At 36.0% G+C, this 18,866-nt stretch overlaps 1 protein-coding gene across 7 annotated transcripts in view; it reads left to right on the forward strand.

The window, feature by feature from the left end:
* The window catches only part of LOC106158186 (serine/threonine-protein phosphatase with EF-hands 1), a 37,686-nt gene that overhangs the window by 2,412 nt on the left and 16,408 nt on the right, over window positions 1-18,866 (forward strand). The window contains exons 2-11 of one of the 7 annotated variants that reach the window (XM_013534084.3): window positions 9,245-9,514; window positions 10,497-10,683; window positions 12,782-12,909; window positions 13,186-13,285; window positions 15,265-15,422; window positions 15,859-16,020; window positions 16,319-16,485; window positions 16,918-17,104; window positions 17,897-17,998; window positions 18,485-18,670. In XM_013534084.3, coding sequence (XP_013389538.2) covers window positions 10,629-10,683; window positions 12,782-12,909; window positions 13,186-13,285; window positions 15,265-15,422; window positions 15,859-16,020; window positions 16,319-16,485; window positions 16,918-17,104; window positions 17,897-17,998; window positions 18,485-18,670 — 1,245 coding nt within the window. In that variant the 5' untranslated portion in view covers window positions 9,245-9,514; window positions 10,497-10,628. The remainder of the gene's footprint in view (window positions 1-9,244; window positions 9,515-10,496; window positions 10,684-12,781; window positions 12,910-13,185; window positions 13,286-15,264; window positions 15,423-15,858; window positions 16,021-16,318; window positions 16,486-16,917; window positions 17,105-17,896; window positions 17,999-18,484; window positions 18,671-18,866) is intronic. The other 6 variants (XM_087008142.1, XM_013534083.3, XM_013534086.3 and 3 more) reach the window with 6 other exon arrangements.

Consider the following 18,866-nt stretch of genomic DNA (forward strand, 5'->3'; position numbering starts at 1 on the left):
AAACAAATGTGTGTTCATGGTCCCACCCAGCCTATGAAAGTTAAGCAATAGAAATAATGTGTTCGCTGTGTCAGTTATTCCCATCTGTGGTAGCTAGACACATGCATGTCCTATATGGTCCTGAAGTGATAAGAGCATTATTAATTCTTCTGAGTCTCTACACACTACTCTTTTGTATGAAAGCAATAAGACCCAAGATTAATAACATTGTGTACTAAGATATTAAACTGACTGACCTGAATTGCTTATTCAATTGTGTGGTATGACCTTTCACAAGGGACAAGTCTTGGCAATATGTGTAAAAATATATATATTCTTGGAATCGTCTTGTTTCTGAAATTGGCAGGTCAGATGAAATTTCTATCCAATGTGTAGAGCAGAGGCAAGTATTTTTAATTCATGTGTTCCATGTTCATTAAGATTGTATTATGTAAGTACTCATAACTGTCAAACAGGTACATGCACTTAGTAGTGTATACAGTAAGTGGGTATCAGCATATTGACTGAATAATCTTTGTGATGAAAATGATTTTTTCCAAAGTCGTGACTTCCTCTTAACTGTTAATGACATTACCCTGGTATTACCTTTAGTGTTAAATGCATGTAACTTTGAACAAAATTATGTTCTTGTAGTGCTGCATTATTTAAAATATAATTTGTGGACAGACATGCTTGTGCCTGTTTGTTTTGTAATTGGCATGGATATTGGCTGGTTGACCTGTTTTGTTTACCACATTGAAAAAATACAAAGAGGGCCACTTTGCAGCCAGTGGTGCCGCAAAGAACAGTCATAAGTAAATATGAGCAAGCAGATTTCTTTTCGACTATTTTCATGGCTAATTGAAAAGTAAACAGAATCATTAAGGAAATCTAAGAAGAGGCTTGTAATAGAGAACAAAAGCGCTTTTTGTGTAGAGGCAGCTTGGTCTGATCAGAAACCTTATTGTTGATCTAAATATTTTTATTGCTAGGAATAACTCACCTAGATTTTGACATGTAAACATGCAAGATGACTATATAGCAGACTGCTTACAGATATGATATTTTTATTTTTTCGGCAAGTGGGACTTTGTGTTTATCCACTGGTTGAACCAGGATTTCCCTGTTGTTTAGTACTTGGGATATGGAATGAAGTAATGTAGCTAGAACTGGACCCCTCTCTCCTTTAACCTCCCTATACCCCCATCTTAAATATCACTGGACTTTATTTCCATGGTCCATTTAAATATAAAGCTTTATTGGCTGTTTAACATTTGTATTGATTTCAAGGGGAAATGGCATAGAAGATTATTTTCCTGTGCTGAGAATGTTCATTTTAGCAAATAGAGATATTTTACACGTTAATTGGCTAATTAAGCCCTGACTAAAGTCACAGTTTACATGATCAATTACATTATCATACATTGTGCTAACTATCAAATAGCATTTCTTTCAGTCAAATGATAGCTGTGTAATTTTAACATTATCAAATATTTACATATATATCTAAGTAAAAGACCTACATTTGACCAAAAGAAAGGAACAAATTTTTACCAAATTTTATGCTTCAGTAGCATAGGGCAAATGAACCAAATTGTAATGTCTTAGCTTTTTACAAAAAGGTGTTTATTGCTGCTAAATGTGACAACCTTGTAATCATGACAATGAATAAGTTCATGTCGGAGGACACAATGGTCTCAAATTATAAATTTCTTCTCGCATGAAAAAACAGATTGAGAAAATTAGATTAGATTAATTTTCAGCAAGTTTTTAAACTGAAAACCCACTGTTAATTTTTTTAAATTTAATTTTGAAAGGTAAAGGTAATTTTCATACCATTGTAGCCTGGGCTCATTAGCTTATATTAGTTGGGGGGCAGTTGCATGGTTTGCGAGAGTCCCAGGTTCAAATCCCGGCCAAACTTGGTGTTTTCTCCCCCAGAATTGCTACACCTCTATATGTACATATTTAATTAATTGTGTTAAATATTTATAACTTCATCTTTGTATTATTTTATTACCCAATATAAGCTATCAAACTTGCTATCTTATGTGCTGCATTATAATACATAAACAGAAATTGCAAAAGGCAAACATTGGTTTCATTGCTGGGGTCTATAGACTATAAATAGCTGTGAAATGACTGTGTATAGGACTCAAGAGAACCTTTTCAGGTAAGGCTATTTGATCAATAAAAGTGGTAGCTATTCAGGGTTACATTTATTCAATTGGTTTTCAATCTTTCACCGCAGCCATTTTGGCTTAAGGATGTCGTTACTGAATCAAGTTGTTCTCTATAAACAGCTAGATAACCACGTATTCTAGAGTTGGGAGTACATGTATATGAAAGTTTCACAAGAGGCATTCTTATTGAAGAGAACCAGTGAGTTAAAGATTGGAAATGGTCACAGTTATACAAGTACCCTGTGTTTGTAGATCATGGATACAGATTCACTAAAACATATATACTGTTACAGATGTGTCCAGTAACCTAATGCTTTGGTCCAAAGCCATTTTGAAATGTTTGTCAAGCTATTGCTGCTAGTATAGAACTTAAGTGTTGAGGCAGTACATTTTTCATGAGAGGTTAATTTATTGACTTTGTATTACCACGGCCTTGTGTTGAAGGAGCTGGTGCACTATTACAACAAAAAAGACCAAAAAAAGGGAGAAGATGACCTGAACAAGGAGAAGCTAGTGGGCACCATCGAACATACAGCTTTGCCTCCAAAATCAGGGGTGGATTGAGGCTGTCTTCTGGGTCTTCTGGAAGACGGTCAGATTTTCAAGTATACATTGACAGGTATCTAATTTTTCTGTAGGAAGACGGTCAAAAATGGAGGATTGATCAACAAAGATAATTTGGAAGACTATCACAAAATATATTTGGATCCGTCCCTGAAAATCATATGCTGGGGGCCGGGTTCTGTGCTTTCCACTGTTTACTTCTTAAAGGAGCTTGTTTATGAAGTGATATTAATAGCAATATCAGGAGGATCAGTTTTACTGTAAATAGAGAAAGGAAAATGTACCGCAGAGGACAAATAAAGAACAGAAGAGGGTGCCTGTACAGGTGCATGAACTACCAAACTTTTTTCTTTTTTCTATTCTTTGTCTACTTTGCCATGGTGATTTTGCTCCTCACGTTATATTATAAGAATGAAAGTGGAATAGAGAGCAGGAGGCCTTTTGTGTACAGTGCTAATTTGAAGAGAAAAAGAGGACATCGCCCAAAAAAAGCTCAGAGAAAAGAGAATTTTGTTCTGATAAATGATGATCTCTCTGAGGAGGACCAATGGAAGAAACAACATGTGATCAACGTCAAAACAAATGAGAAAAATGCTGCTTTCCTTGTTGGAACTGGAGGTGGAAGAACAGTGGATCCTGTGACTGCTTCATTACAAAAAGTATCTGGGAAAAAAGCAAACAGGAAGACATGCCCAGAAATAGAGACTGATTGGAAACAATTTGAAATCCAACTTCGAAATCCAATTACATTAACACCTCGCCTGGTTAACTTCAAAGTTTTCACTTATTCAGCATATTTAGATGATCGCTTGTTGAACAAAACAGGAAATGTTCATGTCAGGATATTCCTTCTTCAAGCAGCATTTTTGCACAGATATGTTTCATTTTCTTGTCATTTGCAAACAGAAAAAAGTAATTTTACCTCTAGGGGAGAGTTTTACAAGCTAACTGAGCATCACAATCTCCCTTATGCTGGGTTTATTCTGAATTGTAAGTTTCCTTTTGAAGTAGTTTATCTTCATCCATGCTCAGTTTCAATTTTGGTCCATCTTAAAAACACAATGGGTTTTAAATCAATCACTTTACCATTAAATTACATCTTTCCTGCATCTTTGCAATATGATTTTGGCATGTGTCTGCCATCTTTGTTTGGAGACATTAATTTAGGTAAAATTGTGGAATTTTTTGAGCTGTCAAAACTCTTGGGTGCCCAACATTTTTTTATTTATGATTACACCTCTTCAAAAGATGTACATCAGGTTCTGAAGTACTATAAAGATCAAGGGGAACTTACAGTTCTTAAATGGAATTTCCCATTTAAGGAACTGAACAGGTATGTTTGGTATTACGGGCAAAGCATAGCAATAAATAACTGCATCTATAGGACAATGGGAAAAATACAAACAGTTGTCTTGAATGACTTAGATGAATTCATCATACCTCAAAAAGTAAGGACATGGAAAGAATTATTGCACAGCATTGCAAAACACAATGCAAGTGGGTACTGTTTTCCAATGGCATTTTATGACACAGATCCCCATCGACATAAACAAATGACAACCAGTAAAAACTTGACATCTCAGACATATCTCTACAGGACAAAAATATTTTGTGAAAAACGCAGAAAATGTTTTGTACATCCAGAGTTGGTGTATGAAATGGGAATCCATCACATAAGTAGAAACATCGAGTTGGGACATGAAAAAATAGCTGTTGAGCCAAGTACTGCCATACTGCATCATTATAGACAATGTGTCTCAGCGTTTAAATTTTCTTGCCCAAGGGATCGGATATTTGATAAGACCGCATTAAGACTTGGTGCTCAGCTTCAGCAAAATCATGCAATAGTCATGCAAGCTTTAGGTCGAAATTGAAATGCCATACTATCAAGATACTAGTATATTTGTGAGTAGCTATTAAATATGGTATCATAATGGTGTTGATTGTGAATTAAATGCATTTTTATTGAAAATTCAATAATAAAGTCACCTCTGCTAAAATGAGTTGTTGATTTTTCCTGCTAATATTAATTGACAGGTTTGTAATAAATATAATTATTAATTTAAACACTCAAACATGCACCAGTCATGTCTTAATGTTCATTTGCTGCAGTAAAGTGAAGTGTGCATGGTGACGGGAGAAATTCTGTATTATTATCTATTAAAAACAAGGCGTGAATCTTGAATCTAGTTTAGGTTGTTTAATTAACAAAGATTTCAGTGTACATCAAATAATAAGCTTTACCACAGATGGTATAAACCTACTGATATTCAAGATTCTAAAGGCTCAGGATGGAGTGACAGTGGCCATGTCAGATATTTTGCTTCTTACAAAACACAAAAATGTTCAATTTCTTTAATTATTATGCTATATCCATTTTTATAAAAAGTTCCTCAATTTTTTCTGATCAGTTTTTGTGACAAGTATCTTATTTGAATTGCTGTTTCAAATTAGACAGATATGTCATTAATCAAAATACTAAATGACTGTTCCTGAGACAAGATTGAGATCCATCTCTGAAATGGACTTAGAAAGATGTCTTTTCTGTCTGCAGTGGAATTGCTTGAAGAATTGATTATGATAAACAACTGATAAAGTGCATATCTTTTAAAGATACCCAGATGAGCCCCAAGCAGAAGACTTTTAGCCAACCTTCATGTTGTCACGGCAGCTGGTGTGATGTGCAAAAACCTGCACATTTCAAGTGGAAGTTTTGTTATCTGTTTTCATGAAAAGAAATCATAATCTGTAATGGTAAACTGAATTTTGTAAAATTAGCTATCCCCTTGCCTTCCTGTTCCTCATTCCCAAAATAATGTGTGTTCAAAGGTTTTCCCATGAATGTTTCATTTAATGATTGATACTGGCTGTCAGATATTTAAAAGTGTAGCAACATTGCCCTATTTTGAATGATTGCGATGGCTTCTATGGGGAATTGCCACCCTTTATCAAGATCATGATGTCATTCTTCTTTCTTTTTGCTTTGGGATTGAGCAGGATCAGCTTGGGGCAGCTGGTATACCTGGTGCAAAAGAAACAGAAAAAGTGACCTTAAACTCTTCATAAAACTTATATATGTAATTATGACCAACATTAAGCCCTTAGCCAGGGGGTTCATGGGGGGGGGGGAGTCAAAAGAACTGCCCTTTTTGTCAGAAAAAGGTCCATTCTGGGTAAAATTTGATCTAGGTACACAAAGGTTTCATTTGGAAGAAAAACTCCCCTTTTGAAATTGGTGGATACAGGCTGAACATACAGGTGCTTTTGGGGAATGGATTTTAATAATAAACCTTCAGATAATCCAGTGATATCAGTCAGGAATATTCTGTTTTGTCAAACTCACGAGACCTGTAAGAGAATTATCATTTAGTACATCTGCCTTGGGCTGGGGTGGAGTTGCTGTAGAATAAATGTGCATCTTGGTATACCTCACCAAAATAAACAGATAAATTCTTTCTTTCTAAAAATGTCATAATTTGACTATCATACAGATGTCTTTAAGCCCTTTAAATATGTTTCATAATGTCAAACTCCAATACCCATTGACCTGAGGCACTACCCTGGGGTAGGGCACATGGAGCTGTAGGGGTGTGGACCATTGGTTGGGAATTTAGGTGTAGCTCCCCAACATAAATAGATTAAATCATTCTGGCTTACTTTTCCTAAAATGTCATAAATTTAACCATCAAGTAGATACTATTAGAGAAAAAACCTTGGAGGTATACATTTTATTATGTCAAAATCATGAGACCCATAAAAAGACCATTGAACTATGCACTTAATTCAAAAACAAGGCTATTGGATCATTTTTCTTGAGGCTACAAAGTGTTTTGGTGAACTTCCAATTTTTCATTCATGTGGTGAGCACCTTAAAATTGGGGCCTAGACAAGCTCTCCAACATAAATAGATTAAATCATTCTGGCTTACTTTTCCTAAAATGTCATAAATTTAACCATCAAGTAGATACCTTTAGAGAAAAAAACCTTGGAATTATGCATTTTATTATGTCAAAATCATGAGACCCATAAAAAGACCATTGAACTATGCACTTAATTCAAAAACAAAACTATTGGATCATTTTTGTTGGGGCTACAAAGTGTTTTGGTGAACTTCCAATTTTTCATTCATGTGGTGAGCACCTTAAAATCTGGGCCTAGACAAGCTACAGTCTTTAGTGAAATCGCCTTTCTGTAATACAGTTATGTAGTCCCATTGATTCTTAATAACTTTACTCTTAATAGTTTTTGTGCATCCAATGCTGTAGGGCAATTGGCCTGAGGCGGCAAGGAAAGAATAATGGTACCAGAAAGGTTACAATCACATGGTGGTTGTGGCTTTTGTATTTCTTTTCTGTCCTCCACATAAAGTACCAGTGTTACATTGTCAAAGGTGTAATGTGCTCTTTATTCCAATATTGCCCTATAACACATGATGGTCAGTCTTTATTTTGCTTACTCTTTAACTCATTCCCTCTGTTATTTTTCTGTATTGTCTACTGTGGCGGTCAATCTGACCTTTCAATCTTTATCAGTTGATTCACACTTCATTTGTGGCGATTTGAATGTCCAGGAAAGTGTGTCAGGTATAACTGACTTGCTGGGTAGTAAAGGTGTAATAGATGTACTGGTATATAGGCATATTGGCATCAGTTTTGCTCTAGATTATTTACACACTGGTCAGACCTGCTTTGGCCACCCACTCTGCCAGGATTGGAACTGTATGTATTATAATGCACCTTATCCATTGACAAAGATCTTGCTTGGAAGTCCAAGGTGTTTTTTATTTATTTATTTATTTATTTATTTTAATATTATTATTATTTTGCCTTAGGGCACAGTTCCTTCAGTACTAGCACATGTGTGGTTTGCTATTTGTGCATGGAAAAGTTGTTTAAAATAGAAGTACCGTATGGTTGCAGAAGTGATTTTGCTTCCATTCGAGAGTTAATTATCACGAAACGTATCCTGCATATTGTTATTACTAGTGTTAGAAATGCATTTTAACTTAATTTTTTTGCCACAAAGGCCACCAGATAGTTTCAAATAGTATAACCTAGATAAATACCAAAGGACATTGTTCCATATTACTCCAAAAATGATATTTGAACAGATTTTTCTGCCTTCTTTCTGTCCTTTATATAAACTGGGGCAGATAGGTAGCTAGGTCAGATAAATAGATCAAATTTATGACCAAAAATTTGAAGAAGGTGCAGTTTAAATGAACCTTTTATGGCTATGGAGTGATTAATCCAGTTTATCCTTAGGCACTTTGGATTTATCTTTGGGATTCAGCAAACATTTGTAAATGTGAACCTTTACAATCATAAGCAGTTGCAAGAAGGAAGATTAGATTCAGCTATTTAAGGGTTGGAAATCTTTTATTAAAGTTGTGAAGCGAGTGTAGATTCCCTGAGACACACACAATCGTGTAAACCACTGCTACTGTTTTTTATATGTCTCAAATAAAGATACCAAAAGATAAACCAAATTTATCACTCAGTCAGCCAAAAAATAGCTTTTAATGACGCCTTTTTCAATTTCTGGTCGTAAGCTCAACCTCTTTATGTATCATTCCAGTTTGTAAAAATCTGCCAAATGATGTAGTAAATCATGTATGATGTATAACTGCTGTCAATGCTATGGATAAACTACTGACTGCTGGCGGATTTCCACAGTTAATTTTGGAGCTAAAAATATTGTTGGCCCAGGCAGCCCCAAGGATCCCATGCCATACCGTATATTCTGACTATTTCATTAAATGGCAGTCTCATCCCTGTATAATACAACTTTTATAAATTAACTACATTTTTAGACATACTTACTTAATTACTTGAATTGGGTCAGCACATCCATCTGTCATTTTGATAAGTTGACTTTTTTATCCGTTCAAGCTTAACGTTCAGTCCGGTTCAGAAATTCCTCAAAGACAGACAATATTAGATTACTTAGTGATTAGATGCCCTTGTGAATAGATGTATGTGTGTGTCAATTCAATAACCTTTTCAGCTGCTCTGTCAAAGCTTTCAGAAGTCGTAACAACAGATTGGGAAAGAAGTGATGGATATGTTAGTGTCATATCATTCCTATTACCAGAGGTTGTATTGCCTGGTATAGATGTAGAAAAGGATGGGAGATGGAAAAATATCTCCTGAATATAGGAGAGTGGGTCCTAAGAGAGCTGACTACATTTCAGTTCTCATTCCCAGTGAAACTTTCATTATATGTGGATGGGGACTCTCCCTGAATGCTGTTAAATTAACAGATTACCACGCCTCCAGTGTTGAGTAGAATACAGAAAAGTTAGTGATTATAGGAGTACATTGGGAAAAAAAGGAGGCGTGTTAATCTGTTCATCTGAGCGTGGATCCCCTGGGAATTGGATCGAGCTACATAGAATGATAGTTTCATGGGGAATAAGCCCTTAGTACCCACACAATCACCGTACGCAGTCTATCTATTTTGTTAAACCCTCGCTGTTATAATCTCCCTGCTACTTGATTTTCTGTTGCATGTTTCAGATAACTTGACAGACTAATGTGACACAGAGGATCAATACACTGGGCAGTCATTTTTTTAACATGTTTCCTGGACATCCTAGTAATGAGGAAGAATTGGCAATGGGAAGCTTGAAGCAGACAGTTTGAGGTTCAGCGTTCTAAGCTGATTAATTGGGTGACAGTCAACCTACACTATAGGGCAACATAGCAGTGCTTGATTAGAAAACCACCATGAATTTATGTCCCTGCTAAAGGTTGAAATGGAAGGTTCCACAGATACCTAAGGTAACGGTGAGCCATTAATTAGGAGATATGTTTGTGTTCAGAGTTATGACTTTATATTCCATATTTTTAGGGGAAAATAGCAGTTTTCTTGAGGTTTAATTAAGAAATATGTGGTTGGTTTTAGCATTGGAGTGTTTCATATAGTTCTTATCGCAGTCAGGTACACTGGAAAATGTTTTCCTGTTGTGGTGGTTCTTCCACATTCCTGCCACATAGAGGCCATTCAGAATGAGAAGAGCTGAGTGCTAGCTGGGCCTCAACCTAAATATGGCGAACCTACATGAAAGGAAGACCGCTTTATCCTCTGATGGTCTCTCTCTGCCTCTCACATGGCTCCCTACGCATCGTCCCTCAACCGGTTAAATTGAGCCAATATTTAATTAAGTACTGTGCCCCTGCAGGGATGACGCGTGGGGAGGTGTGTGAGAGGTGGAGAGACCATGTCCTAGCTAGAACTCGGCTCTTCTCATTCTGAATGGTCCCTGACATTTCTGCCACATATAAGCCTAGCTACCACAGCATTTCCTTGATACACTATCTCACTAGATCATAACTAAGTAATATATTGTCACAGCATGACAGAGATTCTCAGAGGTCTCCTGGAATATAAGTGATTTCTGCTTTCACAGCTGTGCCTAGTGATTGGTTGTAGTGTAGGTTCTGTCAATTCCATGCAGTAAATAAGTAACCATTTGATAAGCCTGGACAGCATTCATGTAGTTGCTATAATCCAGGATCCTAGGTATGTGTATATATATCTTAATACAAATGTTGGGTCTGAGATGTTATTTAGAATCGTTCAATTCACTGGCAGTATATGTATTTATTGCATGTGTTTAGATAAATATTGTCAGTGGGGTTGATAAAACTGCATAGAACTTTAGTTTTGTGCTGTTACTGGTTACTAGTACATGTACTAGTATGAGTTTGAAAAAATCACAGTTTGTTTTCTTTTATCATATCTGTAATCCCATTTTCTTCCTTTCAGGCAGAGTACCATATACGAAAAGATGTAGAAGTTGCACCAAAACCTCTTAAATGCTTGAGAAATGTTTCAGATGAAGAATTCTGCCTGTTACTAGATACAAGCTAATCGAGGGGGAAAAGGTTTCATCAGACCATGGGCTGTGGACCCTCAAAATCTGGAGAATCAGATATGGGAAAATCTGAAAAATGTGAGTAATTGGTTATTTTACATTATTGACCACTTTACCTGTATCAGGCTATCCCCCCCCCCCCCCACACACACACACACACACCCAGCACAATCCCCAGGGGAGTGCCTCTTGCTCAATCCCCTACCGTTCAAACAACTCCCTCTGCATCAAACTATTTCCCACCCAAAGCTATTTTGATATTTGGATCCACACTTTTCTGAACAGTTTCGTATAGATCTCATCTAGACATCTTCACTGCTTATTGGTGATGTTATTCTGACTTAAAATTGGTTCACATGTTAGTCATTTTAAGGTTTATTATACTTTCTAGTGGCAAGTATGATGCTGATCGAAGAAAATTAATTTTTTAGAGATGCATCAACCATGCTGATTTTCATTCTAAAAGGGTTAAGTACAGTAGATTGAAGAAAACTGATTGATTTTGTTTCTCAGTGATTTACCAGACACTTACTTTTACAGTAAAACACAAAGGGTCATATGGGAAAAAAATTCAAGAATTACTGTCTGTCAAAAAAGAAGACAAAAAATAGATTGACTTATTATTTAATATTTTCATGAATAACCAGATATGCTGAGGGATAGAAGTTAAGTTGAAATGAGATTGAAGTATGATTTGATTCAATTTGTTTAAATTACCTCTCACACATGGTGACGCCTGTGTGAATGAAAAAGTTCAGAGCAGCTGCAGCCTGCAGTAATGACATACTATTAAATGAAAGAAGATTGTTTTGATTATTTTCCTCATTGACTTATCACAAATGACATTGTGCAATCTAAAATTGCACAATTTTAGAAAATCCATTTCAAGAAATCACGAAATGTTGTGGATATAATTGATTTTTTTGTATGATTTATCAGGCATGCAGAATTTCATAAGGTTATGCAATTAAGAAGAATTACTTAGGGAAATAAGTCAGATGATGAATTTCTTTAAGTGATTGATTGTGCAGATCTGCAGCTGCTGTTCATGATTTGGAATCCTACATATTTCTGGCACTATAAAATAAGCCGATAAATAGAATAGCATAATAAGGGATGTCAGTTGAAGGCACATGTATCTGCCATGTGTGCTTGAGTACATACATACACGTACATGTGCCCTTTTTGCATTTACCTCGAGTATGCTATTTGATAACAAGTTCAGTTAATATTATTGGTTATTTTCCCGTTCAAATCTATTCCTTTTCTTGCATTCTATCTGTTTTCTGATACTCGTGCAAGTATTTCTATTCATAGTGAAAGAAAAATAAAGAATGATAAAAAAGCCTCTCATATATTACTGGAAACTACATGATTGATTGTGAGTTAAACAAACTATCTGTGATCCGTCAATTATTTCTGTCCTGATAGTAAAATAACCTAGTAGTATTCTAGCACTCAGTCTGGCCATGTCAGTTGTGTTGATGGTTTCATGATGAGTTCTTGCTCAGTACATTTCTGAGATTGGATTTTTTCAATATCCATGCCCTTCATTTCCTTTTTTTCACTCGCTGCCAATCTTATTTCTTTACGTTGGGGCTTGTGAATGAATTTAAATGAATTTAAATTAATTGCTTTTGTGTGCCGGGGGAGAGGGGATACTGTAACTGAAACTCAAATATGAGCAATAGACAGAAATAGCCACTGTTACCTTTAGTGTAATCAAGACAGTTATAATTGCTTCTAGTGTTGAGCTTTGTCCATGAGATCAAGATGTTTTTCCAATCTCTTTCTTCATGATTGAACTGACAGAGATTCCTCCAGCAGGCATTAGCGCAAGCAGTGTTCAGTAGTTTAATAAGATATCTGCAGTGGTTATCATGACACACGCATGGATGGCTAGATCATGCCAGGCCTTCAGCATGCAATTTCAACGAAAGGTTATTTTTCTGAAAAAGTGGATCTTTCTCCCCCTTAAGTTGATCCATGAGAAGTAGTGTAAATCTAAATCAAATTTTGATTAATACCAAACCTTTTATGGCCAAAATGGGGGAGGTGCGTGTGTGTGTGTGTGTATGTGTGTGTGTGCGTGCATGGGAATGAGTGCGTTTATGTGTGAAGGTGGGGCCAGTGCTCTTTACATGCAGATCTTGGATCAATGTTTTCTTACTTGCAGTGATGAAGGCGGCCCTGCTGATACAGAAATGGTACCGCCGCTACTCTGCACGCCTTGAAGCACGTAGAATTTCTGCATGGAAGATTTATCAGTCTATTGAATATGCAGGAGAGCAAGATCAACTGAAGGTAAAAAATATATATGTGGCGTGAGGTGCATGTTATACATTTTGTATATATGAGAAGTGTGGATTTATACCTAAGGCTTAATATATTCCTAATAGACAGTAACTGAGTTGAATATAAAGGAATAAAAGGAACACATATAGAGAACTGTTTCCAGATACAACTCTAGCTATTATTTATATTTTGATTAACTTAAAGGTGATATTTTTCTCTCATCAGACTCTATCTGTTATTTATTTTTTAATATGACGATATTTTTTTCTCTCACCTATCACTTAGCTATACAACTTCTTCAACAACATGCTGGCTTTCCTGCCTCCAGACCAGAACTCTAACCAGCACTTGTCCAGTGTGATCACAGCTAGATTTACAGCAGGAGGTGAGTATACACATGCAATATGGTAATGACTCGATCTTTTCACTAGGCAAAAATTATCAAACTTTAAGATACATCATTTTAAAACTGTAAATATTATATTTTTGTATAGCATATGTAGTGCTTTTAATGCATAGAATACAACTATCAGTTAGTCTGCTTTTAAATTTTGTTGCTACCACTCAGTAAGATTGCTTTTATTTCAAGAAATAAATACTTAAAAAATACAGTATCTGTAAAATTCACAGTTTCCCCCATTGAAAAAATAGTAATTACCATTTTCTCCCAGGTGAAGATAATCATTTGGTCTCTATTCTCATCATAAATGCAATGAGAGATGTATCGTATGTGGGGACCATTCCCAGACCCTGTCATACTAACTGTGGGTGACCAGGGTCGATCCATCTCCAAGGGGTTTCCTGCTAAATTACTTTTAGCTTAAGTGGCTTAGATGTCTGTCATGCCTACTGAAGCCGATAAGGGGTAATTAATTATCCTTTTGCAGCTTCAGTAGGCGTGCCAAATATCTTAGCTGATTAAGCTGAAAACAATTTAGAGAGAAAACCCTTGGGGATGGATTGATCATGTTAGATCCATCTAGTATGAAAACCAAGTCTTGGTCTTCATTGCATGCTCCTCAGAACTCTTTATTCTCTTGATCCACCTTTTCCAGAAAATGACGTCTGAACCTCAGGGTTTCCTTTAAATGGACTTGACTAAAATTCTGTCCTCAGTATTGACCTCAAAATGCCTGCCATTCTGATAGCAGCCGTGTGCACTACCATGCGTCACCCTATTAATTAAGTGAAAGACTAGAGAAGAATATCTGACAGTTTTGAGAACTGCTGAATACAAAATGCAAGATATACGTCTGTGGCATGTTAAAGAATATAACTCATTTCTCAAATGAATTCCATTATCCCTTCATTTCAGTGTTCAAATTTGTGGCCAGCATATTGATACAAATTAAAAAAGCACTTGTCAATCCTTTGAAATGGAAGTGTGGTCCCTTGGGGTGTATAGTGTGGTGACAGGCAAACACAAAGGGATTGTATTTTTGCTGAAAGGAAAGGATTAATGAATGCTCATTATTTGTCTCCATTTTTTCATTAGACAATAATTTTGTAAGCGGCAGTCATGTGTCAGACACTTGTTTCCAGCTTGACATCTTGAAATGATTATTTTGTACGTAATTGATTTAAAGCAGACTTGTGTGTCAAATTAACCTTTGTTTTCCTAGGAATTGATTTACTGATAACTGACACAGTGTATGTATGCTTCTGAATAAAAAGAGAGACTTTTTCTGTTTAGCCCAGAGGTAACTCAATCAGATTAAGTATGGAGAAGAGGAAATTTGTTTATGACCGAGATAAATGTTGACGGATATCTTTTCTTTGATAATATTGGACTGCAGTTGTGATCTTACAATCTGGTCAAGTAATTTCCTGTGGAATTTCCCTTGCATTTGTCACTCTGAAATAGGCACTTAGAAATTGAAATGCTGTCCAATAATGCCATCTTCAAACCCCATTTGTCTACCAGCTAAGAGACAGTTCAGTTCTATAGATTTGTCAAAACTGGCACCATTCCAGTCCTTCAAAAAATGCTGTGTGTATTTTTTATTATTTCTTGATCATTTATCACTATTTTGTTGTATGTAGTTGAAGTTAATGTTTTTATATGGACATGCATGTAATTAATGATTATTTTAAAAGAAAAAAATAATTGTTGCAGTATGTTATTAGTATCTTCTTTCTGCAAGTGTCCTAATCCCAAATTTCCTGTGCATAGCTTTCATTGTGTTTGTGTGTGTGTGTGTGTGTGTATGTGTGTGTGTGTGCGTGCATGTGTTTGCCATAGTTTGGGTGTCATTCAGCTCATGTTTAAATTACAAGTGTTTCATATGTTTGCAGCATTCAATCATTTTTAATGCATTAATTTTTTTATCATCCTATCATTGAAATTGGTTTCTCTTTCATGAGGCACAGCAGTTACTAGAACTGAGTCAGAACAGGAGCTTCTGAAGCACACAGATTACACCACTATTCGTGTGACCTCCTCCTATAAAGGTCCCAGATTGACATTTCCTCTCTCCAGGTACCAACTCACAACATTGGTGGAAGGATTCAAGAGAGGGAAGGTGAGTATGTTAATAAAGAAGTGAGGTTTTTATATCAGTCATGATTTGCTATTACAGGTACTAAAGGTGGTAAGCAGATACTGATTTGAGCCATTCCTGTTTATGTCATGTACATAGTTCAAATATAAAAATATTAACTGACATTTTGTTTGATAAAGCCAAAACAAATCTTGTATTACCTGAATACAGGAAAAACACATTTTGTCTCTTGAGTAAGACTGGTTTTTGTATCATCTTTGAGTAAGAGGCAATGAAAAACCCATAATATAACCGTAATAAAATGAAAAATTGTTTACATTACAGTACAAAATTAATGTAGATGATATTGTCAAACTGATGATTAATGCTATCTTTGTAGAGATGGAGGAAATGAAAGAGTGGGGAAGTAATTATTTCATCTTGCAACTGAATTATTAACTGTCTGTTTCCCCTGTAGACTCTACATGCCAGATTTCTGCTAGAGCTGTTACACAACACAAGACAATTGTTAAAAACAAAGGCTAATGTCAACGTAGTAAACCTGAACATCACGAAGCAGCTGACAATATGTGGAGATCTCCATGGAAAGATTGATGATTTGTTTACTATTTTCTACAAGGTGATTGATGGGAGGTTATTTTGTTTTAAGTTTGCCTTTTGAGGGAATTTATCAAGCAGACATTGATAATTTAATTAAGACCTTAGGCTACAAGCATGTTTCCAAATTAAAAATGATAATCAGTGTTATTCAAACATCCAATTTAAAAATTACTTTTTTTTTTTTTTTGAAAGGGTATATCCTGGAATATGGAGAATAGATTGTTCTTTTATCATATTTTATGTTCTCCAAGTATTGCATACATAGAATAAACACTTTTCATGTGACTGAGTATCATATTGCAGTTCACTTCTTTCAGAATGGCCTTCCTGGCCCAGATAATCCGTACATATTCAACGGAGATTTTGTGGACCGGGGCAACCACTCCGTGGAGGTAGCTGCTCTGTTGTTTGCCTGTCTCCTACTTTTTCCTAATGATGTCCACATCAACCGAGGGAACCACGAGGACAGCGTCATGAACATGAGGTCTTTTTATGTTATTTTATTTTGTACTTATTTCAGTTTTGAATTTTTGTTATTTTATCATGAGTTATTGGAAGTCACAATCCCTTTATTAGTATAATTTTATGTTGTTATGATATGTATGGCATTCATGTAGGCATGTATATTACTTCTGTTGTTGCAATTTTACATACTTTTTAGTAACAGTTATATGTAAACTTTTTAATACTGTCATACTTATTTAACCTCTTCACCCCATGAGGACATAGGGTGACAGTCTAAACCCACTACTGAACACTGCCTCTTGTTTTTGCTCATGCTTCACTCCAAGAGAAGCTCTGAACTTTAAATATTATTATTGTTCTTAAGCTAATAAGTGATGTTAAAAGGCGTCTACCTGATCCTTGACTCTGAGTTCACATCACAATGTAGATATTTGTCTTTTTTTATTTCCAGATATGGTTTTATGAAAGAGGTGCTCAACAAATATAAAGACCATGGAACGAAAGTCTTCACATTGTTTGAGGAGGTTTTCAGTTGGCTTCCCCTCGCCACCATGATTGACAAGAAGATATTTGTTGTTCATGGAGGAATTTCAGACAATACTACTTTATTCTCCCTGGAAACCTTAGACAGACACAAGGTAATCTGAAATACGTGTAGCAGTACATTTTAACCAAGCAACACTTTGAACCAAATCCTTAGAATTCACTTCTAAATGTTCGCTCACAATAAAAAACAAAAATAAGGCCCAAATTAGAACCTGTGACAAAAATTGCTCATATAAAGCCCAAGGTTTTCTGTAGGATCCAAATGGGTAAAAATTGGGGTGGGGTCATGGGTCCATGTGGATCACATATGATTCTTGAAAATCTAAGTGCCAAACTGGACACATACATGTACCATAAGTGCAGTCAAGGTTAATGCACCCAATTTGGCTGATGTGGTACCCATGGCTGCCCAATGTACCAGTAGTCCAGTGGCCCTCCCTGATGCCACTTCAGTCTTTCCTTACATCAGGACCCTCTTTCATCAACACTGGATAGCGCTTTCCAATGGATAACATTATCCACTGCTCAAAGATCTTACCACTGCTTAGATTGTCTTAACAGGATTGATCCATCTCCAAGGGGTTTCTCACAAAATTGTTTTAAGCTTAAGCAGTTTAGATGTCTGGCACTAAATGATAATTTCCCCCTAGCAGTTTTAGTAGAGGTGACAGACGTCTAAGCTGCTTAAGTTGATTGCAATTTAGCAAGAATCCCCTCAGAGTTAGATCGATCCACAGTCAGTATGATAGGGTCTGGGAATCGTCCCTAAATATTTCATCAAGTGGGTAGTGTTATCCATTTTATCATCAATGATTGAGAAACTTGACTATGTAGTGCAGTCTGTTATTATATTATATCTGTTACATTCTTTATTCATTTTCTAGTATATCTCTGTGCTCAAGCCACCTTACCAGATAGAGGGAGGCAATTCAGAGGCTAACGACTCAGGAAAACCAAAGATGTCAGAAATTATAGAATGGAAGCAGGTAAAAGTGGCTATGTTGCTGGGCATTCCTGTGCAAAACAACTACCCATTGAATGCAACTTTTGACCAGGGCTGGTCAAGCCTAAGGGTGCCCACAGGCCTTGGTAAAATTTTCAAAACAGATTTCTAAAAAGATTTTTCCTTTGAGATATAAGCACAAGCTACATGTACCTAATATACCTAGGACAGTTCAGTATCTGCAACAAAAATCCTATAAAGTGTCCATTGAAGTGATTGGCTACATGTGATACATTGTAACAATTTTTGATCGTGAGATATTTTTTGAATGAACATCATAATTATCGATAACAGTATTTTAAATTCCAGACAGTGGATTTTTTTGTATTGAAGTACAACAGTAGACTATAGCATCAGTCATTGGTGATAAATTTGCACCTCAGTTAGTTTAGCATCATTTTTAATGATGAAAAGAAACATATGCCAGCCTTGTTGCCTTGGAAACTTAAAAACTATTTCATATTTCTAGGTTTTGGACATTTTGTGGAGTGACCCAAAGACGCAGCTAGGTTGCTCACCCAATTCCTTCCGCGGGGGAGGGTGTTACTTTGGTGCTGATGTCACAGACAAGTTTCTGCGCAGTAACAACTTGAAGCTGATCATACGATCTCATGAATGTAAACGTGATGGGTATGAATACACACATTATAAACAGGTGATTGAATGTTGAATAGGAGTTTCATATATAGTGAGACTCTGGTTGTGATTGGTCTAAAAGACTTGAGGAAATTCATAAGTATGGTACTGTTATAAATCCATGATATTTTGTTGTTTGGCATACTTTATCACAGACAGTGCTGGCAATTTTCCTTGTCAAACTTTCAACTGATTAGTGAACATAATAATAAGAT

This window comes from Lingula anatina, chromosome 3 (assembly GCF_051362555.1).
Source record: "Lingula anatina isolate TDL-2025a chromosome 3, LinAna3.0, whole genome shotgun sequence".
NCBI classification, from domain to species: domain Eukaryota; kingdom Metazoa; phylum Brachiopoda; class Lingulata; order Lingulida; family Lingulidae; genus Lingula; species Lingula anatina.